The 16376-nt window shown below is 37.6% G+C and overlaps 1 protein-coding gene and 1 non-coding gene across 4 annotated transcripts in view; one reads left to right on the forward strand and one right to left on the reverse strand.

The window, feature by feature from the left end:
* PHTF2 (putative homeodomain transcription factor 2) overlaps positions 1-16376 on the forward strand; it is a 129495-nt gene that overhangs the window by 53936 nt on the left and 59183 nt on the right. For all 3 annotated transcript variants that reach the window (XM_030885232.2, XM_045288781.1, XM_045288782.1), the window contains exons 3-4: positions 8476-8532; positions 15947-16016. In XM_030885232.2, the coding sequence (XP_030741092.2) occupies positions 8476-8532; positions 15947-16016 (127 nt within the window). The remainder of the gene's footprint in view (positions 1-8475; positions 8533-15946; positions 16017-16376) is intronic.
* LOC115869245 lies at positions 4100-4207 on the reverse strand. Its single transcript, XR_004046066.1, has one exon. It is a non-coding gene; the product is annotated as a U6 spliceosomal RNA (small nuclear RNA).

Genomic DNA, 16376 nt, shown 5'->3' on the forward strand with positions numbered 1-16376 from the left:
AAAATGAGGACCTAATGCCGGGGGCTTAAGTGGAGAGGAAATGTTTTGAGAATGATGAGGGCAATGAATGTACAAATGCGTTCTACACAATTGATGTATGTATAGATTGTGATAAGAGTTGTATGAGCCCCTAATAAAATGATTTAAAAAAAAGAAACAATAAAAAAAACCCAATTTGGAGATGAAAGGATCACGAAGGAAGCATTACCTTGAGATTCTTTAACTTTCTTTTATCTTTGAGGGTTTACTTGCCATGCTTTTAACGGGCACATTAAACAATTGTGCGTGTGTGTGAACACATATACGTAGCAAAACATGCTCTTGTTGGGTACCTTTGAGTAGGTTCCGGGAACAGAATGAAACACTGCTGGTCCTGCATCCTCAACATTGTTCTTCCATGATTGCATCTACTGTATCCATCCATATTGTCGATGGTCTTCCTTCTATTGTTGCCTCTCCATTTTACCAGCCATGATACCCTTTTCCCAGGGCTGGTCTCTCTTGATAACATGTCCAAAGTAAGTGGGACAAGGTCTCGCCATCCTTGCTTGGAAGGCTCTGTGAGCACAATGAAATGTTAAGGAATTCCCTTTCCTATCAAGGCTATCTACAATTTTTTATGATCCACACAGTCAGATGTTTTTCATAGTCAATAAAACACAAGTAAACGTCTTTCCGGTATTCTCTGCTTTCATCCAATAATCTATCTGACATCAGCAATAGTATTCCTTGATCCATACCCTCTTCTGAATCTGGTCTGAAGTTTTGGCAGGTCCCTGTCAATATACATGCAATTGTTGAAAAGGATAGTTTCACTTTAAACTTTAAAGGTTATCTCAGAGTAGTTTCAAGGGTTATCTTAGGGCAATAATTTCATCCTCAGGATGATAGTTCATGTAAGCAACAGGGATATCATCTGCCAGATTGCTTATGCCCATAAAGAATAAGATATGGTTGTCTGTGCAGCTCATGCTCACGAACTTCCCAAGTGTGGTGTGAAAGTTGGCCCAACCAATTAAGCTGCAGCATATTGTATTGGGCTGCTACTGGCCTGCAGCCTTCTTCTTCTTTTTTAATTAAAAGATCATTTTATTGGGAGCCCTGATAGCTCTTATAAAAATCTATACATTAAAAAAATCTATACATTAATTGTATCAAGCATATTTGTACATATGTTGCCATCATTATTTTCTAAACATTAATTTCTGTTGAGCCCTTGTAATCAGCTATTCTTCCCCCCCTCCCTTGTGACCCCTTGATAATTTACAAATTATTATTATTTTGTCTCCTGCGGGTGAGGTGGGTAGTGGTTATGTGTCAATTATTGTGATCGGTTCCCCCTACCTTGCTGGTATCACTACTCCCATTCCTGTTCCTGGATTCCATGTGTCATGAGTGCTTCTCTGTACCTGTGTACATTCTCTGATCTAGCTGGCCTGCAGGCTTCTTAATAGATTTGGTATGGACAAGATCTATGAAGGCCAAGTGGAGGTAACTGGAGATGAATACAATGTGGAATGCATTTATGATCACCCTGCTATCTGAATGTGGCCTTGTCAGGACTGGACTACCAGTAGAAATAAAGTGGAGCTCTGAAGGGGGCTATGGATGGAAGCTTGTCTGTATTCACAGTACCAAAAGATTCCCTAGTTAAGATTCAGAAAGCAAGAAATTCATTGCAGAAGTACATTGAAACACACCATGGGTCAGAACATTGCAAGACTACACACATTAACTAATGGAAGAGGATAAAGATGCTTACAAGAAACAATTTTCTCAATACATAAAGAACAGGTACATGCTACTATATGAGAGACTCTGGTTTGTGAGAAGAAGCTGAAGAATGATTTTGAAAAGAAGAGGTGGCATCATCCTAAATGGTCTCTTGCACAAAAGGAAGATCAGGTAGCTCAGAAGAAGTCAAGCTACCTCAGAGCTCAGGAGAGGTAAACCAAACTAATTTTCCACGAGGGTTTCCCACAGAAAATCAATAAACTAATGCACCTACAGGGGGAAAAAACCATTTTCAGGCTAGGAAACACACGGGACAGTTTTACCCTTTCCTATAGGGTCACTGAACCTATAGCAGTGAGTTAGTTGGTTGGAGGACACCACTATCATTTGACAGGATATTTTGTGTTTGTGGGGAGCAATACTTGCTTTTGGGGGTTTGAAAATGATCCAAAAACGAAACGTCCCAAAAATGTTAGGATAAGAAAAATTCAAACTTTGACAAAATAATGTTTTTACCACTGAATGAAACTAGGTATTTTAAAAAGGTTTTCAACCTGGACCTTCCTTTGTCCTACTTATGTTTGTGAACCTTTAATTGTCCATTCAGCACTTAATCTAATTACAACAATTAAAACCTTTTAAAAACAAAACTTTTTAAGGGAAGAGCCCTTTGTGTAGCGTCTTGATATCTGAGCCAGTACTATTTTGAATGAGGACTGACCTCGGGTAATCTGATCAAGGAAGAATAGCTTTTCAAATAGTTTTTTTCAGAGATACTTCTTTCCTTGAATTCCTAACTGACACTTTTTTCCCATTTCACCATTCATTCATCTCATCTGAGTTGTCAGAGTTGTACCCTTTTGATAGCTATATTTTTTCCTTCCATTCTTTCTCACTTTTATTCAGTAGTTTTTGTTTTTCCTCTTATTTTCAGCAACAGACACGGAAAGGAGCGATTGCAGTCAACTGTTATTTTAAAACACTTGTTTACACCATGTACCCCCTTTACCACTGACACCAAACTGACTCATTGTGTGTGCTTTCATTCATTCTTTTAAAAAAATTTCAATTATTTTTTTCTTCTTTATTTTTACTTTATTTTATTTACTTAATCGTTTTGTTAGGGGCTCATACAACTCTTATCACAATCCATACATACATCAATTGTGTAAAGCACATTTGTACAATTATAATCACGTGCACAAAAACAAGACAGAGCAAAACCAAGCAACAATATACAGCAAAACAACAACTACAAACCAATGACAAAAACAAAACAAAACACAACAAGAAAGAAAAGCTTGTAGTTAGTTTAAGGAATGTTTGTTGGCCTTTAGGAGTGTTTTCTAGTCCAGTCTGTTGGGGCACCACGCCCTGGCCCCAAAGTCCACCTTCAGCATTCCCTGGGGACCTCGCTCCATTCACTTGCTGTTCTGTTGCACCCCCTTAGTGTTTTGCCTCGGTGTGGCGGCATCAGATCCAGCGCAATTCCCATACTGTGCCTCCAGTGTTGTCCCCTGTAGGGCTATGGGTCAGTGAGGGCTATGTCTCATAGTGGGGCCGGCCATGTGGTCCTCTCTGTGGAACGGCTGCTCTAATCGGGAACCTCGTCCTCAAGGCTTGGTGGGCCAGGATGTGCTCCACTCTCTCCTCCTCCCATTTCATTTGCTCCCGTGTGCTCCGATCAGATATGTCCCTCTCCCGGAGCTGCAGATTCAATGCCGTCCTTTAAAATAAATTCTAGCGGGAAGGGCAGGTGTCCACGTACATAGTAGTTGGGATTGGGGCCAACCCCTCAGACCTCTCCACTGGTTCTCTACTCCACGCCAGCATGTTGCATTCACAGCTTGGAGCACTGGGTTGAACTTTTTTTTTTTTTTTTAATTACACCACTACCAAGCCTGGGTGAAGGGGGCAAGGGAAAAGAGATGAGAGCGGGAGGAATCCAGGAAGCCAGAAGAGGAGGAATTCTACAAGGCTCAATGAGAACGAGCTGTATTTAATGTAAAAATGGGAAATGGATGTGCAGCGCTAACGATGCAGTATGAGGATACAGAATTAAATCCAATAGCATAAGGCTTTCCCTGTGTTATATGTCATCACAATGGAAGGCATGAAAAGTGCCTTCCAATTGATGTTGATACCATCCAATCTAGTTCCCTTAGGCAAGATGGTGCAAGAAGTGATTGGAGTTAAAAGTGCCCTACCCTTACCTAAATTGCTAGCAGACATGGAGAATCAATATGTGATGAATCAACAGAGCTTTTTCCATGTAGCTATAAAAATGTGTTGTCTGTGGTACATTATTAAACACTGGAAAGGTGTGCCACAATAGACCTCTCTGTCCAATAGATACGAATGCTAGAAAAATAGGGAACACTTCATGAATTTGCCTATCATCCTTGCAAATACGGCCATGCTAATCTTTTCTGTATCATTCCAATTTTAGCCTATGTGCTGCTGAAGCGAGCATGCCAACCATCATATTTATTAAACAGTTTTTGTCTCAGAAGCTGAGCTTGACATACGCTTAGATGAAGACAATTATTTTGTCTACCTACCTATCCTTGTCCTACCTATCTGTTCCCTTCCTCCATTTTGCCTCCTCTTTTTCATTCTGTCTGCCTCATGTACAGAAAGGGGGAAGTATTAGAATTAAGGTAGGAGGCAAAAACTCTGAAAAGGATCACATTAGAAGATCTTAGATAGAATGGAAGAAAAATATGGAATAAAACTCAGAATCATAAGAGAGACCACGATTGCTGGTCAGATAAAGATAGGTGGGACCCCTGAGACTATGGCCTTTAGTTACCCTTCAAGTCTGGGACTGAACTCGTGCCCATAGAATAATCAACTGTAGGAGCAAAAAGGCAGCATTTACCCAAGGACAAAGTAAGAAGGAGGAAAGGAAACAAGAAGCATGAAGAGGAAGTATGATAAGGAGATTGCAGTCATTGACATGAAACAGCTGTGTATGACTTGTTGGATGTAAAATTGATATGCATTTTAAACCTTCACTTAACACTTAATTTACAATGGAAAGTTTTTTTAAAAATGAATGATGGTAGGCCAAAGTATAAAATTAAGTGTTAGGACCATGAAACTTAATTTCTTTTCTCAGCTTGTTGTTTGGTACCACTGAGTCAATTCCAACTCATAGTGACACTGTGCCAACCTCAAAATCATTGGTATGTTTGAGGTCATTGTTGCAACCATTGTGCCATTCTATCTTGTTAAGGGGCTTCCTCTTTTTTCATGACTGTCAAGACATTTTTCTTCAGTTCATAATGTAAAAGAGACTATGTTGACATAGATAAATTCCCAGTACCTTCAGTTTTCTAGAGATGAACTGAATGGTTGGTGTTACCATATTCAGAAGTGTCATGAACCTTGATGGAGCTTCTTGAGAAAGAGTTTTTATTTTTATCTTTTACTCCAATTTTTCCATGAACTCTTTGACTTCCCCTCGCAAATAAGGCATTTAGTTTAAAAAACACTGTGCTTTTAAAGGGAATTTAGTGCATTGTTTTATATAGATTAGAAAGCACTGCTAATTTGTAAAAATCATTTAAATATTAACACTTATTCCCTATTAATTTTTATTTTTAATGAGAATCAGGTAACTAAAATATACTAAGCGTGTTGAAATGGTTGCACATTAAAAAGTTGATTTTTCCTCCCAAAAGTGAATTTTTCATGAATTAAGCCTGATTATTTAAATTATGGAGTTAGACTAGAATTACACTTATGGAATCTGTGTTTCTATACTTTTATTTTATGGCTTTAACGAAGATTACTCTTAGTTTGAATTCAGGAGGCCAAGGGAGAACTAACCACTGCGAGGCAGCTCCGTCATTAAGATACTCAGTTGTTAGTTGCTTACCTGTGGCTTCCTAATCTTGCCATGTAGAGATTGCTGGCAATTTAAGTTTCATCCGAGTGAGCTGTTGGTCCATGTAAACTTGATTTTAGGTTTTTAATATTTTTTAATTTTCAGAAAATATTGGAAGGTGATTTGAAAAATAGGGAACAGGTGAAAAAGAACACAAGTGTTTATAGGACCAGAGAAATTAGTAGGAATAAAATAATGTTCACGATAAAATCAAAGAAATGAAGGGCTTGTAAGGACGCATTAAGTTCTTCTAGTCTACCTTTATGTCTGTCTTTAAAGCACTCTAAGGAGTCACTGACTTACTCAATAACATTTCTTACAACAAGATTTAAAAATAATTTGTAAGTAAGAGGTCTTCTCTGGTAGAATGACGTTGTGAGTCAGAAAATACTCTTCTGAATTTCCTTCTGTTATCCCTGCCTATTCCTGTGTGTCTCTAGTCTTTTCATGGTCATTCTCTGAAATGTTTTAAATTCCCTGAAATTTTCAATTAAGCAGTAGTGAAAATCTCTCATAGCTGTAGGCTATTGACTCATTTGTGTCTTATTGAATGTGCAAGCAAAAACTGAAGACACTACAGGCTAATAGCAAAAAAAAAAAAATAACAAAACTGGGAAATACATAGTAAAGAGTAGTTTAATCAACCTACTCTAGTAAAGGTATAGTGCAGAGACCTGTCCAGCATCTAAGAGTAATTGGCATAGACGTTATAAGGAATTCTGCTTTGTGTGGTGCTTTTCCTGGATCAGCAGTAGATTTTTTTTTAAATTTAGATGTATGTGTTTTCTTCTTATTTTTAAACATTTTACTAGGAGCTCTTACAGATATTACAATCCATAGTTCCATTAGACCAAGCATACTTCTACAGTTGCTGCCATCATTATTTTTCGTACATTTTCTTCTTGAACTCCTTGATATCAGCTCCCTCTTATCCCCTCTCTCTCCTACCCTACCACTCCCCTGAACCCTCAATATATTATTTATTATTATTGTTGTTTTTAACCATAACTTACACCATCCTTTGTATCCAGTCACCTAAAATTCTGTTTGTTCCATTCTAGTGGGGTTATAGAGTCATCACTATCAGTTCCTCTCGCCCCCCCCCCCCATCCTCGGAGTCATTACTCCCCTTACTGTTTCTGAGGGGTTTATCTATCTTGAGTTTTGTGTATCGATTGTACCAATGTATGTACACATGTCTAGCAAGATTAGTGAGGTAAAACTAAGGCCATAATAGTGGGAGCAGGAAATTTTAAACAACTAGAGAATAGTTATGGGTTCATTGCTCTACTGCACCCTGGATATATCGTCCCTTCCGTATGGCCTGTCTGTGAGGGACTCCAATTGTTTTACAGGTGGACCTTAGGTTATCACTTTGCCTATGTTCCTTCACGTCCGTTTGATTGCTTATTTTTGAACTTCTGAGACCTATTTCCATTTATACCTCATGATCACACAGACTGGTGAGCCTCTTCCATGTTGGCTTTATTGCTTCCCTGCTAGATGGCCGCTTGTTTAAACTTCAAGCCTTAAAGACCCCAGACTCTATATCTTTTAATAGCCATCAGCTCTCTTCACCACATTTTGTCTTTAGTGATTGTGTCGGGAAGATGAATATCATACATTGCCACATTGTTAGAACAAACCATTCTTGTACTGAGGTGGGATTTAAGTAGAGGCCCAGAGTCTGTCTGCTTCCTTATTGTATTTATTTACATACATACATACATACATAAATTTACCTATCTTTATATATATTTATATCTTTACTTATATACTTATCTATCTATCTATATATATATAATTTTTACTTCCTTGTTGTTTCTTCTATTTCTTTTTTCTTTCCTCCTGACCCACTTTCTTCTTCAATCATTGTTCGCCTCACAGGAACTCCTTTTGGGTACATCTCATGACCAAACATCACCAGGGACACTACACCCTCCTCACTGTCGGTTTTAGGTCACTTGCTATTCCCCTGTCCCTGATGTATTGGCTCACTGCACTGTCCTCCCCCCGCCCCTACTGCTCCCCCAAACATCAAGGCTATTACTGTCTCCTTGAGGTTGTTTGTCCTGTCTATCTTACATAGATAGACATAGCAGGTTTTTTACAACTTTATTTTCCAAGTTAAACCTTAAATTAAGTGGTTAATTGTGGTCTGCGAGTTAGTGAATTTTTAATTACTGTAGAAAACCACTATTTTACTTCTTTAACGGTAACTCATTTAAATAGTGTATTGGGAGTTTTAAAATTAATTGTGCCAGAACTGTAACATTTATGTTATTTAAAATAAATAGGGGTGGAAGATAGGGAGGGTGAGGGGATCTCAGGAGTAAGTAATGAAGACAGGAGGAGGAGGGAGCACCAGAACGGATTATGATTATATAACTCATTTAAAGGCAATTTAACCATGGGGGTGGGGGGGATGTTCTAAAATTGATTGTGGTAATAATTGTACAATTATTCTGGATATGATTGTATGATTGAACTATTGTATGATATATGGGCTAGGTGCCAATAAAATGTAAATAAATAAAGCAGAGGTTTTCAAACTTTAATAATATATCAGACTCACCTAGAGGGATTTTAAAAACGCAGATTGTGGGCCTTAAGTCCTAGAAGTCTGCTTTACTAACAGAGTAGGCCATAGAATTTACATTTCTAACCCCCCAAGGTGATGGCAGTGTTGTTGATCCTGAATACTTTGAGAACTGCTGCAGTATGATAGTTAATGGCAGAAGTAGGACAGGTGAATATGATTTGTGCTAAATGAATGCCAAGCTGCTTGAAACTTGGTGAGTCCCAGCAATGATCCTTTAATGTAGGGTTTTTGTCTTTGTTCTCCACAGATTGGAGCATATGACCAACAAATATGGGAGAAATCTGTTGAGCAAAGAGAAATCAAGGTAACAAATTTAAGACATTTTATATCTTGTGAAACAGTTTTATAAATGATCACATTTTTATTGAATCTTTTAATGTAATTTTAAGGTATAAATTAATATTATTTATTTTCTCCAGACTTTCAAATAAAGAGGTAAACTTTTTAGAATCATGGTATAGTCCACTTGTCTTTTCTTTTCTTCCTCCTCCTTTTTCTTGCCTTCAGTCTTTTAAATTTTATTTCTAATGATGATTTTTGTCAGCCCTTTCTCCCTTTACTTGTCACCTTATACTTCTAGTTTGCTTTTCCTCCCTTTTGATGCTGTCATTGCTCTGTACAGTTTATTAAACTGGTAAGTGTCTCAGAATTGTTCCTGCCTGAGTGACTGTGCAATTGCTGCTCAGTTTGATTATCGAGATTTGCTTTTTGGTGCTACTAACAGAATGACTTGGATGCAAAGAGTCGCTGAAAACTTGATTAATTCTTTTTAAAAGGATTTATGGAAATAAAGATAAAGTGTGTTTTTTGTAAAAGGCAGTTTCTTTTTGAGTATGTAATTATCTCCCTACACTGATAAGACATTCTGATAGGCTACCTTGCTAGCATGAAATCGATTTTGTAACTAAATTTGTTCTGTTTCTCAGCAATTTTATATATATATATATGTGTATATATCATTTGCATATATAGTACTAATCTGTGTGTTCCTGCACGAGCTAAATATAACCTAGGCCCAGAGAATATTACTTTAGGTGCTTGACATTTTCTGTTTTGTACAGAAAGGTTTAGATTGAAAATCACTATCTATAGATACTTAAAAATGTGTTCCCAAATCTGGCAGTATTCAGGCAAGTAGCTCTAATAAAAGAGCAAGGTTTCTTTTCATTTGTGAATTAGGATCTTTCAACTATTTTTATGAAGGATTAATGCAGTTAGCAAAGATTGGTAAGCGCCTACTATATGTTAAAAATAAGATTAACTCCTAGGGAAAGAAAGGTGAAATTACTTATAGTTTTGTAAGTAAAACACATAATTAGAAAGCTGGTAAACTTTAAAAGAGAGGTATGTACAAGTCTGTGTGAGGGAGGGCAAAGAGAAGTAGCCTTAGGGAGTTTAGAGAAGTCTTCCCAGAGGAAGTGACTCATGAGCTGTTTGACAGACAAGAATGAGGAAGATATTCCAGACAGAATGAAAAGCATATAGAAATATATGTGAATGAAAACCACATTGATTAAGGGTGGGGTTGCTCATCCACATTTTGTAATTGTTGTTAAATAAAGTAGACACATTTAACAAGTTGAATTGGCAAAAGTTGTATGGTACAACAACAACAAAAGTTGTATGACAACAACAACAAAAGTCCCCGCTGAAGCTGCTTAGGTATAACCAAGTATCTCACTGGGTTTGGTTCCATAGTCTGAAGGCAGAGTCTTAGTTTCAAGTTATGATCTGGGTAAGGATGTTGCATCCCAACCTATTCTTATAACGGATTGGCTCCTCATAGCAGATCCCATTATGGAGATTAGTACTTTGTGTTAGATCACATGGGGGAATTACTAGGTCTTAATTGCAAAGACACCGAGAAACCTAGTCCAGCCAAGTTGACATAAAATCCAAACAGAGGGACAACCTCAAAGATGAGCCCTGACAGAAAAGATTGTCTACCTCAATGAATGAAGAATCTATAGTTCAAGCCCAGAAACTGGTAGAAGACATAGCATTACTATTGATGGAATAGCTACTGAAGTTGGAATCTCACGTAATTCAACATTATCAATTTTAAGAGACATTTTGGCCTCAGCAAGCTTTAGGCTTGTTGGGTACCAAAAGTGTTATGCAAAAAATCAGCCAACTCAAAGAGTTAATCTTTCCAACCAGCCTTTCAAGTAACATCAAAGCTTTTGAAGACAATTTCATAGGATGAATTGTAAGTGGGTGTGGGTCTTGGATTTACTAACATAATACTGAGTGCTAGGGCTAGTCCTAACAGTGGCTTCTGAGGGGATCACTTGTGCCTGTTAAACTCAAGGTAGAAAGGTCAGTTCAGAAAGTTAATGACTTTTTTCAAGATTCCCAAGGGATAGTTTTGATTGATTTTTCGTAAAGGATGCAGGACATCGTGGGTTAAGACATTTTCAGAAAGTTGAAAACTCCTTTGGTGAGAAAAATGGTCAAGAAAATTGCACTGTGGGATTTTTTCCCCCCTTCAAGACAGTGCACCTGCTTATTCTTGGATGGCAGCACGGGCTGTCCTACAGACTTTGATGGAACTTTACCATCCGCCCTGCCGCCCTGCTGTAGCCACCTTTTTGTTCCCAAAGCTCAGTGCTTAAAAGGAGCACATTTGAGTTTCTCGAAGATGACAAAATTGCTATTTTGACATGATATAATTTGGAGAGTTCAAAACTCTTCTGGGAAGGGCTATAGAGATATAAATGTTGCCTTCATAAGTGTATAACCCTAGGTGGTCAATATGTTCAGAAACAGCAATCTTCACATTTTGATTTTTGTTTAACAAGAATTTCTATGATTTTATACCCAAACTTTCTAACTTAGTCTCATAGATACTGTGAAATAATTTCTTCATTATCTAGCAAAAAAACAGTGATTACTAAAGAAATCCATGAAAATGTTATCTCCTGGAAATACATAGTTTAAAAATTAAAGACCAACTCTCATAGTTGCTATTGCTAAAATCTGATATCCTTTTTAGGCTAGAAATTATATTTTCTAAAACATTTTAGAAATAAATGAAAACATAATATCACTTTCTGGTCAAGAATTTGACCAAAATTTAAAAGTTCATGCTGTGGAATTTTCCCTGTTTTTGTACCTACTAGGGTCTTAAAGCGTCAATAAAAGGAATTATTCTATTTAAAGTCATCACAGAGATAAAAGGGTATGGAAGAAATTAATCAAGATTTCCAGGAAGTAAAATGGATGGTTTTAACTTCCATGCTGTAGGAAGCCTAGATCACTGAACAAAAGTGCTTTCTAACTTTCACACTCATTGCTTTCAAATTGATCCAGGCTCACAGCAACCCTGTATATATAGGGTAGAATAGAACTCTTCCATAGGATTTCCAAGGCTGTAACTTGATAAGAGAAGCTGACTGCCACACCATTTCCTCATGAAATGGCTAGTGGATTTGAACTGCTGCCCTTAAGTTTAGCAGCCCAACACTAAGTGGGTAAACCCACTCCATCAGCCGAACTTATTTTCTAACCTTAAACAATCTTCTTTTTAGTCTTTTGGCTCAGTGTTATCTGTGTACTTTAGAGACTTCAAAATTCCACTTTATACTATCTTGGAGCCATTGTACTACAAGAATATACTCTGGGAGTTTAAATGTATATTCTATAAGGAATGTGCCATTTTGATTCTTGGGAACTAATTGCATTAATTGTGCTTGATTGAGGAGTCTCTGGTTGTGCAGCAGTTAAGTACTTGGTTCGGAACCACAAGGTTGGTGCTTCAAACTCACCAGCTACTTCCCAGGGAAAAGTGATGGCAGCCTGCATCCATAACAGTTATACCCTTGGAAGTAATACTATGGGGCAGTTCCACTCTGTCCTATAGTGTGCTTTCTGTGAGTCAGAATTGACTTGACGCAAGAGCTTTGGGTGGTTTTGGCACAGCTTCCTAGGTTTATGGAACATTTCTCCCTCTTTTCAGAAAAAAAGTTTACTTAGTGCTTCCTTGATAATGAAAAATGTTGATACTATAGCCCATAATCTAGTGGGCGTTCACCCACTTTGGGAAACACTGGGCTATAGTATAATGCCATTACTTTGTAGTTTTGTGTACAAATCAATGGTCTTGGTATTTGTAGGTGTTTTTAAATCTAATTTTTTTTAGTTAAAACTTTTTAAAGGTCCATGATTATAGTTCTGTAGTTCTGAAAGTTATGCTATTTTGTATGAATGTAGTTTACTTCAAGCCAGTTTGAATTTTGTAACTTAAAATATCTACTTAATTCATATCAGATTATGAATGCTCATATTTTGGTGCTGATATCTTTTGTAATAATTTATTTTTGGTAAAAATGTATATATACACAACAAAACCTACATACTCATTCAACAATTTTCTACATGTACAATTTAGTGACATTGGTTACATTCTTCATGTTTCATCATCATTCTTGCTTTCTCTACCCATATTATTTCACCACTGCTAATTTAGAATCACTACTCCCTTAACTTCTCTTGCTAGACTTATTGGTGTCAGTTTTATCTTATATAGAGAATTCCTTAACAGAGTGTAGTGTTTTAAGGTGTGAGCATTTTACTAACTGAGCTATATTGTTTAATTTCAAGATTACTTAAAGATTATTTCAGAACAATAGATTTGGGAGTTTTTCATGGGCCCAGTAAGCCTGGTATTTCTAGGGATTTGAAATTGTGTTCCACATTTTCCAACTTTTGTTTAGGACCCATCTATTGAATCTTTTATCAGAATAATCAGTAATGATAGCTGGTCATCATTCATTTCCTCTTCTCTTGGCAAAGGAGGCAATTTGAAGGTCAGTTAGATCTTCAGTGAGCTTCCTTGTCCAATTCATGGGTCTCCTCCTACCTCTGCTGCTCCAGGCAAATGGAGACCAGTTATCTTATCTTGGATAAAGTTTTTAGGCCCCAGGTACCATTCACTCATCTAGGAGATAGAACAGAAACTCTAAAACTAAAATTAGGCCACTTGCCTGGATTGTCCCATGAAACCATCACTCTACACCATGGAACCAAGAAATTGAATCCCTTGAGGTGTTTAATTATACTTAAGTAGCATCAATAACTGCATTCTTTTAACACATTTACCATTTCACCTTTTTTTTCCTGGTGTACTACTTATGAGTTACATACTTTGGACATATTGTCAGGAGAGACCAGTCCCTAAAGAAGGACATCCTGTTCGGTAAAGTGTGGAGGGGCAGTGAAAAAGAGGAAGACCCTCAGTGAGATGACTTGACACAGTGGTGGCAATAATTGCCTCTGGTATAGGAACGATTGTGGCACAGAACTGGGCAGTGTTTATTCTGTTGTGCATAGGGATTGCGATGGGTTAGAAATGACTAGTTGGCACCTAAACAACTTACATATTAGGCTGGTAATCATAAGGTCAGCAGTTTGAATCCACCAGTCCCCTCAAGGGAGAAAGGAGAGGCTCTGCTCCTATAAAGATTTACAACCTTGGGGACCCACTTGTGTATTTCTACTCTGTCCTATAGGTTACTATGAGTTGAAATCAACTTCATGTCAGTGAATTAGTTACTTAGTAATGCCAATTAGTCGAGCTATGTAAGCACTGCCCTTAATTGATGTCATTTTCCCCATCATTATAAACAAAAATTACACTAATTCCCAGGGAACAATTCCCTGTTTCCCTCCCTCCTACCCTTAACTACAACCATTGGGCTGTATATGCCTATTCTTGTCATTTATTTAGATCATACAATATTTGCCCTTTTGCAATTGACTTAGAACATTCAACATAATATATTTTTTAACAGTTTTATTTGCATTTATCTCCACATGTCATACAATTCAATAATTCAATCCCATCTGGAAGAGTTGTACAATTGTCATCATATTCAATTTTAGAATATTTTCTTCTTCCCTGTAGTCATTCATGCAATTATTATTGTTTTCTTCTAATTGTAGCAATAATATACACAACAGAACATTCTCTAATTCAGGGGTCCTCATACTTTTTAAACAGGGGGCCAGTTCACTGTCCCTCAGACCCGTTGGAGGGCCGGACTATAGTTTTAAAAAAAAACATGAACAAATTCCTATGCACACTGCACATATCTTATTTTGAAGTAAAAAAACCAAATAGGGCTAAAACATCCAGCGGGCAGGATAAATGTCCTCGGCAGGCTGCATGTGGCCCGTGGGCCATAGTTTGAGGATACCTGCTATAATTCCACGACTTCTGCTTAAATAATTCAATGTCTCTGATTATACTCTTTATGTTACACAGCCACTATTGATAATGCAAATTATTCTGCCACCATTGATCAACATAATATTTTTGAGGTTCATCCATGATGTAGCATATATCAAGATTTCATTTCTCTTTTTTTGGCTGGCAGTTTTCCTAAAGGTCGCACAGTTGTTAAGCACTCAGCTGCCAATCAAAAGGTCAACAGTTCCAGTCCACCAGCTGTTCTGCAGGAAAAAGATGTGCCTGGCTGCTCCCATAGAGATTAAAACACTCAAAACCACATTCACTGCCATCGTGGGTTTCCAAGACTGTAACTGTGTACAGGAGTGGAAAGCCCTGACTTTCTCTCCCACAGAAGCTGGTGGTTTTGAACTGCCAATTATGTGAATTAACAGCCCAATTTGTAACCTCTAGACCACCAGGGCTCTTTCCATAGAGGTTACAGTCTTGGAATCATACAAGGCAGCTCTGCTCTTTCCTATAGGGTTTCTATGTGCCAGAATTGACTTGGTGATAGGAAGTTTTTTTTGTTTTGTTTAGTATTCCATTGTATGTTCAAGAGAGTTTAACATTTTTCCATGCACTTTTTGAAGCTCCAAATTTTTCTTATCAATTTATTTGTTGAATACTTCTTTCTACCTTTTAGTTATTGTGACTGGTGCTGAAGTGAGCGTAGGTGTATATCTATCTGTTCGTGTAGCTACTTTTAGGTCTTAAGGGTATATATTTTCCCAATAATTTGATCTCTTCTGGCTCTGTACACTGATGGATGGGCTTTTGAATTCAGTTCATGATTATTACTGCCTCCTTCATTGGCATTGCATTTTCTTTCTGAGGGGCTTAGGGAATCTTGTGGCTTTGATTGACCTGTGAACATAGTGGTGACCCTGAGGAGTGCATCGTCTTCTCTGGATCTCAGCTAATTCCACCCCTATTTGCTGACATCTGCTGAGAAATCTGCACCCCTCTCTTCTTCATTTCTGTGACCCACTACTCTCTGTTTCCATGCCTTCTTGTCACACTTGGAGGGCCCTTTCGGGCCCCTGCTCCCCCAGCCAGCATCTATAGCCCTCCTGTGCTCAGTTGGGGCCAACACAGTCTCTTGGACCTTCACAGCCGATATCAGGGAACTTCAACAAGTTCATAGAAATATTTCCATATCGTTGGATTGTTTTTCCATGAACTTTTTGATGCTCCTTCATATATATCTGCTTTATAAAGGCTATTTAGTAATAGCCTTTGTGTTAGTATTTTATTTTTTGTAAGAAAACAAGCCTCCTATGTTATGCTCATCTCTTAATTTATCCTACAGAGTAATGAAGTGTATTAGAATAGTATAGTTGATTTATTTAGCAAATTTATAACATGTTATAATATTTTTCCAGTATAATAAAGATTTTATTTTTAATTTAAATCTTTACAAGTTGGTTTTTTTCTGCTACGTTAGAGTTAAAATTTATATTGAATTTTAATACTACCTTTATTATAGGGATTAAGGAATAAACCAAAGAAAACGGCACATGTGAAACCAGACCTCATAGATGTTGATCTTGTAAGAGGTGAGTCTTGGCATTGGGCCTCTACTCAAGTACTCCCTCAATGCAAGAATACTTTCTTCTCTTAAATTGACATTCTATGATGCTCACCTTCCTGACACAACTGCTGAAGACAAAGCAGGTGAATAAGCAAATGTGGTGAAGAAAGCTGATGGTGCCGGCTATCAAAAAATATAGTGTCTGGGGTCTTAAAGGCTTGAAGGTAAACAAGCGGCCATCAAGCTAAGAAGCAACAAAGCCCACATGGAACAACATATCAGCCTGTGTGATCACGAGGTGTCGAAGGGATCACTGAAGACAAATGGGTGCATAAGCAAATGTGGCGAAGAAAGCTGATGGTGCCCGGCTATCAAAAAGTATAGC

Source organism: Echinops telfairi, unplaced genomic scaffold (genome assembly GCF_000313985.2).
Source record: "Echinops telfairi isolate 266 unplaced genomic scaffold, ASM31398v2 ScPeMD7_23;HRSCAF=83, whole genome shotgun sequence".
Taxonomy (NCBI): Eukaryota; Metazoa; Chordata; class Mammalia; order Afrosoricida; family Tenrecidae; genus Echinops; species Echinops telfairi.